The 17,782-nt window shown below is 38.1% G+C and overlaps 3 protein-coding genes, 1 long non-coding RNA gene and 1 other non-coding gene across 6 annotated transcripts; 2 read left to right on the forward strand and 3 right to left on the reverse strand.

Moving 5' to 3' along the window:
- Positions 1-2,147: 2,147 nt before the first annotated feature.
- Positions 2,148-2,801, forward strand: LOC121051043. Its single transcript, XR_005804905.1, has 2 exons — positions 2,148-2,525; positions 2,623-2,801. It is a non-coding gene; the product is annotated as an uncharacterized LOC121051043 (long non-coding RNA).
- Positions 2,802-3,564: 763 nt separating this feature from the next.
- On the reverse strand, positions 3,565-4,131 carry LOC121049988 (putative disease resistance protein At1g50180). Its single transcript, XM_040508500.1, has one exon. The coding sequence runs from the start codon at positions 4,129-4,131 to the stop codon at positions 3,565-3,567; it is 567 nt and encodes a 188-aa protein (XP_040364434.1).
- A 2,031-nt stretch (positions 4,132-6,162) lies between these two features.
- On the forward strand, positions 6,163-8,550 carry LOC112185182 (protein AGENET DOMAIN (AGD)-CONTAINING P1). 2 transcript variants are annotated; one of them, XM_024323394.2, is made up of 3 exons: positions 6,163-6,912; positions 7,648-7,828; positions 7,911-8,052. In XM_024323394.2, exons 1-3 carry the CDS (start codon positions 6,460-6,462, stop codon positions 7,913-7,915), a joined length of 639 nt encoding a protein of 212 aa, XP_024179162.1. In that variant the 5' UTR covers positions 6,163-6,459; the 3' UTR covers positions 7,916-8,052. The 2 variants fall into 2 exon arrangements, with proteins under 2 accessions (XP_024179162.1, XP_024179160.1); XM_024323392.2 differs by adding an exon at positions 8,199-8,550 and having other exon boundaries at positions 6,170-6,912; positions 7,648-8,094.
- A 168-nt stretch (positions 8,551-8,718) lies between these two features.
- Positions 8,719-10,918, reverse strand: LOC112185194 (60S ribosomal protein L13-2). Its single transcript, XM_024323403.2, has 5 exons — positions 10,806-10,918; positions 10,064-10,179; positions 9,835-9,968; positions 9,225-9,383; positions 8,719-9,132 (listed from the first exon to the last, which is right to left on the reverse strand). Exons 2-5 carry the CDS (start codon positions 10,170-10,172, stop codon positions 8,911-8,913), a joined length of 624 nt encoding a protein of 207 aa, XP_024179171.1. The 5' UTR covers positions 10,173-10,179; positions 10,806-10,918; the 3' UTR covers positions 8,719-8,910.
- On the reverse strand, positions 10,342-10,454 carry LOC112183181. The gene has a single exon (XR_002929772.1). It is a non-coding gene; the product is annotated as a small nucleolar RNA Z278 (small nucleolar RNA).
- Positions 10,919-17,782: the final 6,864 nt, after the last annotated feature.

Here is a 17,782-nt window from a genome sequence, read left to right on the forward strand (position 1 = left end):
TACGAAGAACAACTACAGGTGGAGCAGGAGGCTCGACAACATATTGCACATCATGAGGTTCGGCAACAGATTGCATATCAATCTCTGGATCAGAAAGAATAGCTGGAACTTCCTGAACTGGAACAGCAGGATTGATAGACGGATTGCAATCCTCAACAGTAGGGAGAGCTGGAGCTTCTTGAACTGGAACAACAGGATTTATAGAAGGATTGCAATCCTCAACAATAGGGAGATTTGGACTTGGGAACAGATCAGATAGGAACTCCCCCTGTCCAGTATCACATGATTTCCTTGTGAAATAAGGAGTAACTTCATCAAATCTTACATCCTTGGAGACAATGAGTTTCCTAGTAGCAAGATTGTAGCGTTTATACCCTTTTTGAGTAGATGAATATCCTAGGAAAACACATTTATCAGCTCTAGGATCAAGTTTATCACGTTGATAAGCTTGAATATGAACGAAGCATGTGCAGCCAAAGACTTTCAAGTGAGACAGATCAATCTTTCTACCTTTCAACACTTCAAGAGGAGATTTGAAAGCAAGCACTTTGCTAGGTAATCTATTGATGAGATATGTGGCAGTGAGAACACCTTGAGACCAAAATTTTTTGGGAACATTCATTTGAAACATAAGAACTCTGGTTTTTTCAAGAATGTCTCGATTTTTCCTCTCGGCAATCCCATTCTGTTGAGGAGTACCAACACAGCTAGTTTGATGCACAATGCCTTGTGAGCTCAAGTATTGTGACATATTATTGGACATATACTCAGAACCATTATCAGATCGTAAAATATGAACAGATGATGAAAATTGAGTGATGATAAGTTTATGAAAATCCTTAAAAACATCCACAACTTCACTTTTTAGTTTCAAAAGATACAACCAAGTAATCCTCGTAAAATCATCTACAAATGTTACAAAATACTTAAATCCATCATAGGACTCAAGAACTGGACCCCAAATGTCTGAATGCACGATTTCAAAGGGATTACTAGCCCTGGATGAAGAAGAAGTAAATGGTAATCTAGAGGATTTTGATAAATGGCAGACATCACATTGATTAGCTACTTTGTGCATATTTGGGAACAAAAAAGACAACACTTTCTCAGATGGATGAGCCAAACGTTGATGCCAAAGATGATGATCTTGAGCTAAATTTGAACTAGCTTGAAAAACCTTGGAGGCAAAGGAGTTTTTTGCATGACAAATAATAAAGTCCATTCAAGAAAAAACCTTCACCAATCGTTTTCTTGGTGATGAGATCCTGAAATATAACATTATAAGGAGAGAAAATGACAAGACATTTTAAGGTATGTATAATTCTTCCAACAGACAGAAGTTGAAAAGGAAAGGAAGGAACATAAAGAGCAACTGAATCAATGAGACTGGAAAGTAATTTTAGTTTTCCTTTCCCTAAAACAGAAACACTTTGGCCATTTGCTACTGATACTTTAGAAGGGGTGGACAATTTTTCAAAATCATGCCATTTGTCATGTGATCTGAAGCTCCTGAATCTATAATCCAATAATCATCCACATCACAAACATTTAGAGCAGTTGAAAAGGATTTTAGAATACCTGAGGCTTCTTCATGTGGGACACAATCAGTTCTGTAAGAAAGCCAGCAAATTTTCCAAGGAGTGGAGTGTGGCTTTCACTCCCAGTTATAGCTGATTCTTATTTTTCACAATGCACCTGCCTCTTGTTGAGATAGGCAGCAAATTCATTAATCAAAGCAGCGGGATTGGAGGTGAAATTCATCATACTCCCAGTAGAAGAAGCATAGAGTCAGGCTTTGAATTCCTGCTCTGATACCATGTTGAAAAACATATCTGATGGAGCAAGCTTTTCTTCTTTTTGATATGATTCAATTAACATGATCTTTTACAAGAAGGAGAAAACATATATACGGAAGGGAAGGGAAGGGAAGGGAAAAGGAAGACAACAAAAGGTAAAAGGGGAACAGCAAAAGGAAAAAGGAGAAAGACAAAAAAAACGGAAATAAAGGAAAAGAAGAGACAGCAAAAAGAAAGTGAAAAAGAAGAGAACAACAGACAAAAAACAATTGCTGGCAATATGCCAAACTAATTGCTGGTAATATGCTAAACTCCAATAATTATCTTCCACATGTATGGCCAATCTTCGAACTTTACCTGTTAGCTTTGCTTTCCTTTCCACGGCAGACGAAAAATGATGCATTTCCTCATTGTTGTGTAAACTGACAACCTGAAGAAAATTCTCCTCTTCCGCCTTCAACAAGCACATGTCTCGCACAAGATCATGGAGATAACAAGATTTAATTTTTCTAATTGAACCTTGCTCCCCTATTTGGACCACACACCTTTTTACCAACTCCCCCAACCAATTGTATGCTACATCCTCCATTATTTCCCCTAAACCTTCCCTTCGATTTGCTGAAGATACAAAACCTTCTGCAATCCATAGTTGAGTCAACCTTTTCACAGTTATCTTTGTATCTTCAGGGAAATTGCCAAAATACAAGAAGCATGGTTTTGAGTGATACGGTAAGTCTTCATAACTTAATTCCAACACCCGTAATGCACCTGTATATTCCTCTTCATGACTTGTGCCTGTCCTTATGAATACATGAACATTCTTCAGCACCTTTTCCCATTCATTAACAGCATCTTTCCTGGCTAGAAGTCCTGCGAACACAGTGATGGCCAATGGTAAACCCCCACAGTGTTGAAGCATCCTTTGTCCTAATTCTTTTTTCTTTGAATGAATTTCAGAGTCTGTAAGACAACAAAGATTTAAATTAAGTAATTAACTATTATTTATCTTTGAAAACTTCTTCATTATTTGATGATTCCAACATTCATAATAGTTAATTAAGCATTCAATTACCTAAAAGAACAAAAAGTATAACACAAAATTTTAGGCAGTACGTTTATTTGTTAATTTTTCTGGTGTTTGTTCAGGTGATCGACAGACATATATAATTATAATATATTGAAGTGAACTTACCGCTAGTTACAATTTGCAGTTGTAATTTTGAAGTTAAGGTTCGTCATGCATGCATCTTCATAGAGTGATGAGGAAAATGTTGATGCTGAAGAACTTACTTTTTTTTGTAGAAAGAATAGTGCGAAATGGAAAAAATGGTATTCAATTATATTTATTAGTATCCATATATAAATAAGAGCAGTAAAATTAAGTAAAGAGTTGGGTGAGAAACATACGTATCCGATCTCTTCCGGTGATTGCTATCTTCTAAAATAATTCCCAACTTTCATCATCGTTTAAGGGCCGAGGTTGGTGAAGGAAACCATTTCTATCTGAATGTAAAGCTACGTACTTCTCAGTTTCTGGTAGTCAGTAACATTCTACTTTTTGTTTCCTGATTTAATGGAAATGCAGCTTTCAAAGTCTCCCATGTCTGGATGCTCCATATATGTCGTCAAGGACCACCAAACATCTACCTTCTTTTTGAAATAAAGCTTTTTGGCTATTTCATCATCTTTCATTTTTGCAATTTCCTCTCTTTGCTCCTTGGTAGCTGAAATGAGTTTAACGAGAATTCCTTCCCAAACTTCTCTTCCCTTACACAGTTGAGAAATACACATCCAAGCAGAACAACCAAAATGACTTCGGACTTGTTTGTGATGATAGACTTGTTGTGCAAGAGTGGTCTTCGCCAATCCACGTACCCATCCCCCATATAGAAACAACTCGATGACAGTTTTCATCATTCACCAAATGCACAATCAACTCTTTTACATCATCTTGTAGCCCAACAACATCACGTCCAATAACATGAGAATAAGTTCGCCTGAGCTGTTGTTGCGTCTCATACAGTTGCAAGGAATTCCCATCTCCAGTCTCCCTTATATTGTAAGTCTGCATGCTCAACCTCAAGTTAATAACTTTGGTTATAATGCTCTCAATTTCTGAACCAATCTTGTGGAGATCCACTCCTTCGCTGAGGATGCAAGAAAGCCTTTTCATAACATACTTGAAGCCTCCTTTCCTCTTGCAAGCCACCTTCAATGCGAAAAGTTCAATAACATCCTCCAAATCATAAGCAGCATCCCTAATCTCGGCCACCCAAATGCGCACTGTTTCCTCATTCCGTTGTCTTAGATCGGCATCTTTCAGAAAGCCCTGCATCAACCGAAGCTCGGCATCTTTCCGATTGGATTATTGCCAAGTGTCCGATGTGGGCCTTTGGATTGTTGTGTGATTGGTCAAGTCTTTAATGTGGGACTTGTGACCCGATTTCCAATGTGGAATCGGGTTTGTCAATTAATTCCACGTGCATACCTAGAGCTAGGTTGCACGTGAGGGGGCGTGTTGGAGAGGAAAGATCACACATTGGAAAAGTGATAAAGGTTTGTCAATTAATTCCACGTGCATACCTAGAGCTAGGTTGCACGTGAGGGGGCGTGTTGGAGAGGAAAGATCACACATTGGAAAAGTGATAAATAAAATATAACTTATAAGTGGGTGGATCTCACCCAATTGTACCGAGGCCTTTTGTGATTAAAACCCAACACCTATCGGGTGGTTAAGTTAGGACAGTATCGGTACAATGGTAAGCCACGGGCCACGCTTGTCGCTGTTTAACAATATGGTCTTGGACGTCGAGAGGAAAACAACTACACCAAATTTTGTGCTATATTTCAGATGGATGAGATCAACGTTCTTACCAGTATAGTCTATATGAAGTCGGTCTACTGAAGCAATTCACCCCAACAAGACTTTTCAACTCTGTTGTTCTTTGATCGCCCGCCTTTCTCAATTAGTCAATTATGTGCGTCTTATTCTCTCTACCACTCGAATGAAGCTATATAATTATATATCCTCTTAAAAAAATTGCAGAAGAAATTCAAGTTATTCACATAATTGAGTGGTTGAGGATAGACAAATAATTGAGATGCAATATACACGCCCATGAACAAAATGATGCTGCTACATTATGGCTTTTTTCAATGAGATGCATCTCAAATAGCACATATATTTTACTCTTCTGAAGATACTAAAGAACTTTGACCATAAAAAATAAAATAAAATAAAATAAAAGATGCTAAAGAAAACAGTATGGTTTAGGGATGTAGCTAGGATCCGAAAATGGGGACTTACATGATTGAAAGTAAGCCATTGGACATTCATATCAAGGATAGAAACCCACTTTTGGGAGCTGTAATTGGCGAGTATACTTGGCATTTGTAAATAGTAAAAAATATCTCAGAGAATGAGAAGGGCGAATGTTGAATGGTGCCCAGAAGTTGAATCATTTGATGAAAGTTATATTGATCTACAAAATACTTCATTAAGCCAAAAGGGAAGAGGGGAAGAGCCAAAGTAAAGGGGAAAAAAAGGAAAAGCTACATACATGCGCATCGCCTGCAACATCTCCAAGCAAATAAATTTTTTTTTTCTGGGCTATTACATATATAGTGACTAGGAGTATGAACAGTGTCGTGCACCTTGCACAATTGGTTATATTATACTAGACTGTAATCAGATGTTTTACATGTGTAAGAAAAATTTAATTGTAAAAAAAAAAAAGTTATCTCTAGAAGAAATAGATTCAGTGGGTAGTTATCGCAGAAAGAAAATAGTGGGACAGAAAAGTGGGGTTGTGGAATCATTTCTTTTTAATTTTCTGAATAAAAATATATTTTATAATTGTCCTATGTAATCCTTGTGATTTAATTTATTCTCAAAGTTTTTTAATATTTCAGGGTTAAATTTGTCAAAAATTTCAGTTTTGGCTAACAAAGCCTTTTCTTTTAATAATAGTTTAGATTAACATATTTTTACATATAATATTCATAAGCATTATATTTATATTATATTTTAATAGTGAAAATAGCACCCCAACATCTCATGGTTGGAGTCTTGGAGATGAGAATTTAGTGCTATATAAATAGTGTAAGAAAAATGTGCTAAAATGAGGATAGCAGCCCTAAATGAGACTTTATGGTTGGAGTTGTCCTAAAAGCCTAGCTAGACTTGCTATATATATATATATATATATATATATATATTATAAGAGTCCAATTCCAACAAATTGTTTTTCCGTTGAACACTTGAACCAGAAGTCCATAAGTGTGGATTTGACAAGGTGTTAAACCACTATCACGTGCAGATTTCCATTGGAAGTAGCCAATTCAGATCAAGGTTTTCCTGGTCCGACCAGGAGAACAACACCGAGTTACCACTGGTATGGTAAAAAGTTAAACTCATAACTCATACCTATGCGTTCTTAATCAATTTATCTTTACTGCGTCGACCCACCAAAAAAATGGCAGAGCACGTAAATGCGAGGCTATTTTCGTCCACCCAAAAAAAAAATTAACCTCTTCCCCCTTCGTTTCGCGTCTCCCGCCAACCCCCCGTTATTTCTCGGCGTTTCGCGTTTCGAAACCCTCTGAAGAACCCTAAACCCTCCTTTCTCTCTGTCTCTCTCTCTCTCTCACATTCACACTAGTCATGGCTGCTGATGACTCATCCGAATTCCAGATAGGAACCTACGTGGAGGTCACGAGCCCAGTCCACTCCATGCGCGGCTCGCTTTTCCCGGCCAAAATCGTCGCCGCATCCGCCGATCGCGCCAAATTCACCGTCGAATACGACCGATTCAAGACCAAGCTCTACCGCAATGTCACCGGAAAAAGGTCGCTGCGGGACGAGTTCCACGTGGCGCTCCTCAGGCCGCCGCAGCCGCGGGAAGAGGGCTACGCCTTCAAGCGAAACGACGCCGTCGACGCTTTCATGGCCGGCGGGTGGTGGGAGGGAGTGATCACTGAGGAGCTGGGCGGCGCGCGTTTCGAGGTGTTTTTCCGGTTTGTGAAGCAGAGAGTTGAGTTTGAGGCAGATGAGCTGAGGCTTCATAGGGAGTGGGTCAGAGGGGCTTGGGTTCCTCCTTTGAGAGAAGAAGAGGGGGTAAGTGGAGTAAATTTTGGGGCTTTTTGATGGTTTGATTGATTGATTTTACTGTGGGTGAATTGATTTTTAGGGATGTGATTTTGGGTTTAAAGGTTGAAACTTTATGGTGGGTTTTGTGGGAAGGATGAAGATAATGAGGGAATTGATTATTGTTGTGAGTTGATTTCTAATGCTAGGTCCATTTGTTTAGTAGGGTGTGTGTGTTTATTAGAAAAAGCTTTATTTTGTTTAATGTTTGAGAGGGAGAATGGTGGTTGGGAATAAGAACAAAGAGTGAGAGGTGGTTGAGAAACAGACAGCGTTTAGTGTCGAATGCCCATTTTGCTGCTTAACTGTTAACTTTGAAAGGAGAATAGGGTGTGGTTCTTCCTAAATATAGAGAAGATTGGATTTGCTTGATTTGGGGTGTTTATGAGCTTTGTCTGTAGTGCATTTTCCCTTGATAGGTTATGCTCTCACAAATTAAGAAAACGGGTGTTCTTCTTTCTTAACTTGATAGGTTCTGTTTGCTTTGTTTTATTACCTTCTGTCTATAACTGTATATCATAACTTTTCAACTTCTGTTTAAATTGGGTGAAAAGAGGAAGTCAGTTTCTGATATTTGGTTTAAGAGTGAAGCATGCACATTTTTGGTGATATGAGTATGTACATCTTAAAATATTGATCTCATATTTTGTGAATTTCCTCTCTTGTGTTGGCATAAATGGAAACTCTTCAAAATTTCAAATGCAGGATGTGTCAAATACCAAGGACGAAAAGGCACAGATGAAGGAAGAAATTGGAGAAGGGACAGAAGTTGAGGTTTCCAATGATGAAGATGGATTTCAAGGCTCCTGGTTTGCGGCAAGCGTTGTCCAAGTAGTGGGGAAGGACAGATTTCTCATTCAGTATAAGAGCTTGAAAACGGATGATGGTAAAGAGTTCTTAACAGAAGAGATTGATGCACAACACATAAGGCCTTGTCCACCTGAAACTGTTATGGTTGATTGTTACAGTATGAATGAAGAGGTTGAAGCTTACTGGAATGATGGATGGTGGGAAGGTAAGATATGTAAGGTGCTGCTTGGGGGAAGGTACAAAGTTTACTTCGAGGGTACTAATGATAAAATGGTGTTTGACCACTCTGATTTAAGGCCACGTCAAGTTTGGATAGATCGAACTTGGGTTATGGCTTCTCAGGTATAAACTCTAAATACCTTTCTTTATTGATGCAATTCAGAATGTTTCTTTCTCTGGAGCGGTTAGGTTGCATGTCTGTGAAAGCTAACAGAGATTTTTGTCAGGCACTCATGCAGTGAAGTATCGCAGAGAGCTTTCCATTCCATGAGGAGGTTACTGCATTTAACCGAGACTTGACAGTAATATTACTAATGTAGGCTATCTGGTTAAAGAAGTAAATGTAGGCTATGACTTTGTGTATACAGTTCATGGATTCAAGATTTAGGACTGGAGCATTTGACCGATAACGTTAGTGATCGCTGATGTGCTAGTTTTTGTCAGGACATTTTGTAGCCACAAAACTTCTCTGCTTTGGATCTCTTTCAGCTTTTGCATTTTGTTCTCAGGGCTTGTCAGTTGACACAACTTGCAACCATGACAGTTTGGAATAATATCTATATTCCAATTAGCAGTCAATCCCCCTGATTGCTTATTCAGAGCTTCCTTTACTGGGTTTATGCAATCCTTTCATCTGGGTCAAAAGAAATGCTTTTGGGAATCCAATTTCGCGGAATTTTAATCAAAGCAAAACTAATGCCCAATCACTCATCATATTAGGGTGATAATAAACATGAGAGCAGTTCATTACCAACAAGACTTCAGCAATATAACAAAAAACCATTAAATTTTTAACCTCCGCATACTGAACTGAGATTACAAAACCTAATATTATCAATCCAGAATATTTCCCAGAAAATAGGTAAAAGCTAATTTGCAAAATCTGGCAAGACGTAAGAAATCCTTGCAAAACATTGTAACACATGGAGAACAAGCATTCTACTTCTTTTCTTCCTTCTCAGCCTCAGCAGCCTTCTTTGCCCTGGCCCCAACATGACGGACATTGACCCGCTCAATACGGAGCTTGTCATATGCATTGACTTTCTTCATATCTGCAGTGACCTTCACAAGCTCAGTGACTGGTTTCTCCTGTTGAATTGCCAAGAGAGGACCTTGGAGCTGGGTTGCATTTGCTAGCTCCTCTGCTGCAGAATCACCAGCCTGAAACAAAGTGTATAAATATAGTTAAGATATTATGCACACTTCACAAACAATCATTATTGAAGTAATCCACTTCAACCATGTAAGATTACCTTGAACTTGCCAGCGCGCCTTGGAAAGACAACCAACTTCTGCTTGTATGTCTTCAAGCGAAGCACATTAGTTTGAAACCCCTCAAGAGAACGGTTCTTCCTGCGATGATCAACCGAGATACCGATGGTTGGTGCAAGTTTCCTTGGAATTCCAGCAGCCTGATATATGAATAATTTGTCAACTATCACAGAAGATAATATAAACCACCAGAAGATAGAAACTTATTATTGAGTCTGTGAGAGCAGCTTTTATGCAGTTGTGCCAACAATTAAACTGGAAATGTTTCACAAATAAAGAAAAAATCCGACTCATCCTCTTCCAGAGTAAATTGAAAGAAACAGGAAGAATATAAATTCCTGGCAGCTTTTTATCAAAACTCCTAAATACAAGTTCTACAACATACAATCTCCAGAATGACAAGAGCACAACACATAACACAAGCACCTTTTCATTCGGTTCAGTGAAAATGCTATGAAACAAAATAAAATTAGAACTTCACTAGCATGAGATAGGCAAACCTAAGAAGAAGGTTACACAACATTAGGTCAAAGATAACCAAAATAGCTACATGTATGCTTACAAAATTGCCAAAAGAATATAGAAACTAACCTTCAGCTCTTCCAGAGTGAAGCCACGACCAGCCCTGACCTTCATGTTATACTTCAATGTCTGTCCACGAACAACTGGACGGAGAGGTCCAGCAGTAGGCCTGGGAAAGATTTTCACAGCCTTTGCCTGGCGAGCTGGTAATATGACAATAAGTAACATATTAAATTCAGCCAAATAATAGATGCATCTATATACAGGAACAAGCAATATAACAAAGCCCGTTACTCACCATTTCTCCTCCTGGTCTTCCTTGCTGGTTGGTTAAACCAGGTCTTGACATAGTTCTGCCAGTGCTTCCTGAAGTGCTCCCCAGGGATAACATTATTGTGCTTCACCATGGCTTATCTATAAAGTAACGGAATGAGTATAATTCACTTGTAGAATTGAGAGTTCGTTTCAAATAGAAAAATACTCCATACAAGTTGACCTCTACACACATTCTCCGTAGTAATCCATTTGAAAATTACACGATTTAAACAACACAGTGATTTTATTACGGTGCCGAACACCTCAGTTAAATCCATTGATATCACGTGAAATGCAGCTTTGCCGAGGGGTTCTCCCTTTACAGGGTCTCGGCTCCACTACACCTCAAACAACTGGATTGAATCATCCTCAGCAATCACAGAAATTATCTCAAAAACTCAACAATATCGATAAGCAATTTCACAAGTTCCTCTAGCAATTATCAAATACTGAGTAACCGAATCAAAATTTAACAACAACTAAAAAATAGCCACGCCTTATTAGATCAAAATCTTCTAGATCTAAGCTATAACCAGCTCAAATATCAGAAATCTCCGATTACGAACAAAGAAAAACACATAGAAGTAACAACGTGATTTCAGCTCTAGAGTTCAGCTACGGCATTCATTTCAGTTTTTGGTGAACGAAAAGAAGAATTGCAGTGAGACAATGGAAAATCGGTGATTTTGTACGGAACGAAGAAGAAGAGAGAGAAAGTGGAATACCTGAAGGAGCTGCAGAGAAGGATGAAGATGATGAACCAAGTTTTTTGCTCTGTCGCGGCTGAAGCACTGAGAGTTTGCTTGTAGGGTTTCCTGCTTTTATAATATCAGGGTTTTATTTCTTGTTGGGCTGGGATATTTGGGCTTGGCTTTGTGGAAAGTTGGGTCGGGCTTCGATTCATGTGTAAACCCACGGTTTGCATTGAGATTTTAAAATTTCCAATTTTATCCGACTTTTCTTCTACCATTTATGTTAGAGTCTACTACAACTCTACTGGGTAATTTTCAGTTTTAACATTTATGTTAAAGTTAAACATTTCTCCTAAAAGGTAAAATTTTTGCTTGGACCTTACTTCGAAATGCTTTAAAAACTAGAGATAAGCTTTCTTCTTATAATCATAATATTTTCCCACATTGTCCATTTTGTCTAAACACAATAGAATCCATTGATCATTTTTTTATGCATTGTCCTTTTACCGTTCAAGTTTGGTATTCAGCTCCATCTCCTAATCCTTTATCTTGGTTGATTGAGCATATGAGTAAGAATTCTTCTTCTGATGAGGCGCTGGCTGATAGGCGCATTTTAATGTGATATTTTAAATATTAATTCCTCACATTTTGCTTAGTTATTCCTTAACGAATCGATTTTTAACTTAATTTCTATTTTTAGGTACATTGGAGTAGATGAAGAAGAAATGAGTGTTACGTCCATAATTACCTAGAAATGATGGAGAAGAATGAAAATGCACTAAAAAGTCAATCTTGAATATTTTCTTACTCCGGCTAGGAGAATCAGAGCCAAGCAAGGAAGAAGGAGTGGCCACTTGACCAAATGAACTTGAAATGAGCTGAAACTCTCCAGATCCATTCTAGACACCCAAATGATCATTTCTTATGAAGAGTTCCAGAGAAAAATATGAGTGGAAGGCCTTCAAACAATCAGCCCAATTTTCTACAGAAGTAAAACCGGAAAACTGGACCTGTAAGAGGTCCAGCAGCATTTCCGGCCCAACCACATGGAATAAAGCTCTGAAAATTTGTCAGGATGATCTACACTCATAGTGGAACATTTTTTATGAAGAAGTCGAAGGCTCATTCTGAAGTTTTGATGGAGAAATAATTAAAGGAATAAAGGGGCAGAAACTGACCTGAAAACAGCTCAACACCACATATTCATGTTTCCCACCCATATGAAGAAAGCATTTCTTTTTCCTTGGATACATTTTTTCTACTCTAAAAGATCATCATCACTTCCACATTTCTTCACCTTCATGCTTTGCTTTCATCATTACCTCATCTTTTACATATTTTACAAACCACTCTCATACTCCACTTTCATTATTTTTCTTCATCTCATCATTTCACTCTTCTTTTTCTTTCCTATTTAAACACCTTCTCCTCTCACTCTCAATCACCAATTCCTTCATCCATTTCATCTTCTTGTCTCACCATTTCCTCTCCATTTTCCTAGACCAATTCCTTCATCCATCTCATCTTCTTTGTCTCTCCATTTCCTTTCCATTTTCCTTAGTCACCATTTCCCATAATTTCCTTCATCCATTTCATCTTCTTTGTCTCTCCATTTCCTTTCCATTTTCCTTCTCCATTCTCTAGTTGCAAAGTTCTGCGTTTTCAAGCAAGGAGAGGAAGAAGAAGAAGGAGCCGTGAAGATCATATCCTCCATCATCCACCTTGAAGGCTTGCTTCCAAGATTCAAGATCCAACCATCTAGCTCTCCATCTCCATCTCCACTCATGGTGTAATTCATTCTTTTTCCTTGTAATGATCTTTTGTTTTCCTTGTTTGAATTCATATGAACTTGTTTCTAGTTAACAATAATGTTTAGGGTAAAGTTTAAACCCAACTTCTATGTTTAAATAAAGTTTTCGAATTCCATAATTGTGATTCTAAGTTGCTTATGTGAGTTTGTTCGATTGAATTTGCTTGATAGAAAACTTTTATATGTTTATCTTATTTGGGTCGACACTTATAGGATTTGCATGTAATTGGTGCTAGGTTTAAGAACATGAAATCGACTTTTCGTTTTGTGTAAACTTGAATCAAAGTAGTAAAGGTTTTGGACAAAAATCGAATTCAATTGAAGAGGATTGCAATTAGGTGAACTTATTCATACTAAGTTGTACACTTGAGTTGATAGCCTTTCTCTATGTGTAATGCGTTAAACATGACATGATTGACTAGCTTTCTAGGGTTTGATTGCATGTTTGATAGGATTAATCTAGGTGCTTTCGCTTAGGTTAATTAGCATTGAAAAGTAAAATATGGGAAATCATTTGCTTTCGAATGTTTCACATGATCAACTCCTCTCTCATGACTTGGAAGAACAATTATAGGGTTTGAATCGAATTTGATTACATGGAATTGATTTTGATCTTTGTTCCTTGCGTTCCACCCTTGTATATATGTTTTTACATTTTCTTTATTTTAATTTTAATTTTAAGAATCCTAATCCCCCCCCTTTTTTGTGTTTACTTGTATATATTTATTCTTTATTTTATTTTTGTAAATAATACTTTATTATTTTAATTCTTTATTTGTTTATACAATTGTATATATTTCTATTCTTTATTTTATTTTTGTAAATAATACTTTTCTTTATTTGTTTCACAATTACAAGTGTACCCTCAATCCCCGGATAGAACGATCCCTATTTACTTATACTACTAACGATATTTTCAGGGTTAAATTACGCGCTTGCTTTGAGCGCGTCAATTTTTGGCGCCGTTGCCGGGGATTGAAAAATCACTTGCTAAATTGTGTCATTTATTGTATATATTTGTTGTTTAAAAATTGTTTGAAACTTAGTTTAAATTAACTAGAATATTATTTATATTATTGAACATGAATTTTAATTGTAGGTTGTAAATTGAGAGGAATAGGTGAAGTCTCTTTTATTAATATTGGCCTAAACCCCTTATTGGTACCTAGCTCAGGTCCCTTAAGGTTGAGGGCGGCCTTTATTAACACTTGTTGAACTGTCTTCACACTTATGAACTTTTTCATCTTAGTAAGTATAGCCTATGTGGAATGGTGTCTAGGAATGGGACAACGTTCATGACGGGTTTTTGAATCCAGAAGTGCTTGCAAATGGGCCTAAACCACTATGTGGGAGTAGCTCATGCCAAAATGGATTTTTCCTCTCGTGTTCGTCCTCCCCCACCTGGCCATTTCAGTAAGGTTGCCCAAACGATTTGAAAGGGAGTTTGTGTCTAGGCGACTATACTTGGGCCGCACGTTCACTTGATTTACCGCTTGGAATTTGATTCGATATCAATAATGTTTATAACAAAATAAATATTTGTGAATACTCTATACGTGTAAATTATTTTGTTGTTTCACACTTTAAACTTGTAAAAATACTTTTCACGTTTTATACTCACTTGAGTACTTAACTTGTGTCTTTTGTACAATATACTTGTTAATTATACTTGTAGTTTGTAATTAATAGTTATACTTGTTTTTATTTTGTATTTCTTTGTTAATTATAGTTACTAACTTTATTTAACGTAGGTACCGTCTGGCTGCAAGACGTAAAATACAAGCGCTACTTGGGAGGCAACCCAATTCAGAATTTAATCAGATTTGCTTTCTCTTTCCCTATTTCTTTTTATTTTTCATTTTTTCTCTATTGTTTTTATTTTAGGATTTGTTTTCGTAAATGTCTTCTATCTATGCTTACTTATTTCATTGCATGCTTTTAATTGATTACATTGAGGATAATGCAATATTTAAGTGTGGGGGAAGGGATTTATATTTTTGTCTTTCATTTTGATTCCTATATATATTTTTTGTCTTTTATTTTTGAGTCCTATATTTTAAAAAAAAAATTAAAAAATTAAAAAATTAAAAAAAAAAAAACTGCATTCATTCAGTCTTATTAAATTCAGCTATTTACAAAAAAAAAAAAAAAAAAAAAAAATCATACACTATACTAAGCCATGTCTGCATCTCCGTAGGAGTTGAGGCTGAGCTCAAGGGAAATGCGAGAGTCACCGCCATAGCCGCTACCTCCCTCGGAAGTAGTCTTCATGTTGCCAAAGATGTCCTCACCATGCATGGGGAATAGTGGAAGGGTTTCAATCTCCTGGTGATCTCCTCCTCGTTGTTCCATGAAAGATTGTCCTCCTGTTGTGCCAAAGGAGGTAGTACTGGTATTAGTGTTGAAGGGTGAGGAGGAATATGGGTCAACACCATAGCCGACACGTGACCCAAAGTTTAGATCAATGGATCTACCATCATCAGTAGAACTAGTGGATCCAAAATTGAGATCGAGAGATCCACCAACCGGAACGTTCCGAAATTCCTTCAACTTCTGCCTCTCACGAGCCTTGAGGTTCTGGAACCAAAAGAAGACGTTTTTGTCCTCGATCTGCCCATACTGTTTCAGATGGAGGCAGATCTCTTGAATCTGCTCTGGAGTTGGGTACTTAAAACCCTTATCATAGTAAAGGCCCTTGAGGATTCTTAGTTGAGGCGGTGTGGGAGCCCACCGGTTATTAGTCCCGGCTGCTTGGTTGTTTCCTCCATCCTCGATTTGTTGCTGGGTTTGTAACTCCATTAGTTGCAGAGTTCGTGGTTCCATGTTGATGAAGAAAGGATTTGAGTTTCGAAAGAAAGGCTGAAGGGTTGAGAGAGAAATGCTGGAACTCGGAAGAATTTTCTTTTGGAGTGAACAGTCGCTCAGAATGCACCTATGAATAGAACGAGTGAGCAGATCTCCACTGTTGGATGGACGACCTCTGAGATTAAATCTACGCGTTGGATTAAAGTCACCCGCAAACACGGAAAAGCTGTTGGCGCGTGAAGGACACGTGGGGGAACCAAACTGATCTCGTGGAGCTGTGACAGATAAGCTACAGCCGAAAGCAGGTATGATTGCCGTAAATTAAGGAAAAGAAAGGACGCGTGGGGGAATCAAACTAATCTCGAGGATCCGTGACAGACAAGCTATAGCCGAAAGCATGCCATAAATCCAGGAAAAGAAAGGAATATTTACACGTGGGGGAGTTTCTTGGGCCGTGAACTGTCATAACTCTTCTCCTTCCCGGAGAAGCTTTGTTAAAACCGTGTGCCTGTTGAGATTTCTACCCTATTTTGTGCTTTACATATACATCCTTTTTTGTCTCCTCCAGATTTTACTAAGGTTTGTCTAAGCGTGCAGTTTCAAATTCCTTCTACTTCCTCATGGCTCGAACCAAGGTTACCCCTCGCAGGGGCGTCAATCAACGCCGTGTTCTTTCTTTGGAAGAAGAAGGTCGTCAAGCGGCCACTAGAGCTGGGCTTACTCGTCCATGGGACCATCGTCCTATCCGTGAGCGTACCCGCAGTCCCCCTCCTCTGCCTCGTCGCTCTCCCAGACTGCATCCCGGAGAGTCTTCTTCCTCACCAGCTGCTCGTGCTCCTCGGCCTATGGCCACCCTGGAAAGCTTGTCGGATTTGATTGATGATTTGCGTTCCTCTCTCCGCGATGGTATTATGGTGACAGATTGGAGAGTCAATTGCATGATCGATTACATCTCTGAGATGAACTGCTCTTTGATCCGCTGTCACACTGCAATAAACAAGCTTGCTCAGGAAGTCAATAACTTGCAGAGTTATCCTCCTGGGTTTCCTCGCAAGGACGCTACTGCATCACAACATGAGGACCCGCCTCCGAAGGCTGAAACCAGCAAGAGGGCTGCCACTCGCCCGCATACCGCTCCTCCAAAGGAGTAAATGGAGGTACAAGTCTAGGCTGAAAGACTTTAAACATTAAGCGCTGCATGGGAGGCAACCCATTTCAACCGTATCTGTGGAGGAGCCATCAAACGCAGATTTGCTTTCTTGAACTCTTCCTTCTATTTTATTTTCATGAATTTTAAGTTGTTTTAGGTTTCGTTGTGTTAACTTTCTCTTCTATGCTTGATTTATGCTTTGCATGCTTTATATTTGTTATACATTGAGGACAATGCATGAATTAAGTATGGGGGACGTATTATTGATTTATTGTGTTTTTAGTAGTTAGTATATATAAAAAAAAAAAAAAAAAAAAACAAAAATAGTTGATGTTGGATTGTGTTTTTAATTGATGTTGTGATACACTAAGGTATATTGGATTAAACATAGTCTTGAAAAAGGGTAGCTGTTTCAGTCCCATTGCACATCGAGACTCCCTGTTCCGGTACCTAAGTGTTGAAATTAAATTAAATTGTAAAAAAAAAAAAAAAAAAAAAAAAATTGTTGGTTTTAGAGTGTTTTTGTTTGTGTGTTTGAGTCTTAGGATGCTCCTAACGTCTAGGATGAACATGTCTCCGAATTCATGGCTGAAGGTTTTCACAATCAAAATAGGACTTAATTGAATTCTGTGGTTAATCGACATTGTGATGCTTGTATGAAGATTTGAGATAGGATTGTAACTTGGTTCATTAAGCATGCTATGATTAAGTCTGATTCATTTGACCCAAGTGAGTTTTTGTGCTAAAATACTTTCTTTTCGAGTGCTTATTGATAATTCTAGAATTTTGTGGCTGTATTTGCAAAACCTCATCATTCTTTGGAAATCCAATGATCATGTGCCATAGATTTTAATGGACTAGAGAATACTAGAACTCGACTGTTGTGACTGTCAAAACTTGTATGCCATAATATGCACTGATCCTGGATAGGATAGAAGGCATTAGGGTAACCACCAAAGCCAAACAAGCATGTGTCCCCAATTGTGCCCGTCGTGGGACTCCTTAGAATGAACCCCTTTGAGCCTACGTTGAAAACCTTTGTTTCATCACCCTCACTACCCTACCATGAGCTTAGTACAGGATATCTCTACCCTTGTCTTAAGGACTTAGTAGAGCATGACATAGTATGTAGGGGTGACGATGAAAGACAAGTATGGGGTGGGAAAAATCCAAGAAAAAAAAAATTTTGCCTTGAAAAAAAAAGAAAAAAAAAGAAAGAAAAGCGGCAAAAGAGAAGAAAAATTG

The sequence above is a fragment of the Rosa chinensis genome, chromosome 1 (assembly GCF_002994745.2).
Source record: "Rosa chinensis cultivar Old Blush chromosome 1, RchiOBHm-V2, whole genome shotgun sequence".
Taxonomy (NCBI): Eukaryota; Viridiplantae; Streptophyta; class Magnoliopsida; order Rosales; family Rosaceae; genus Rosa; species Rosa chinensis.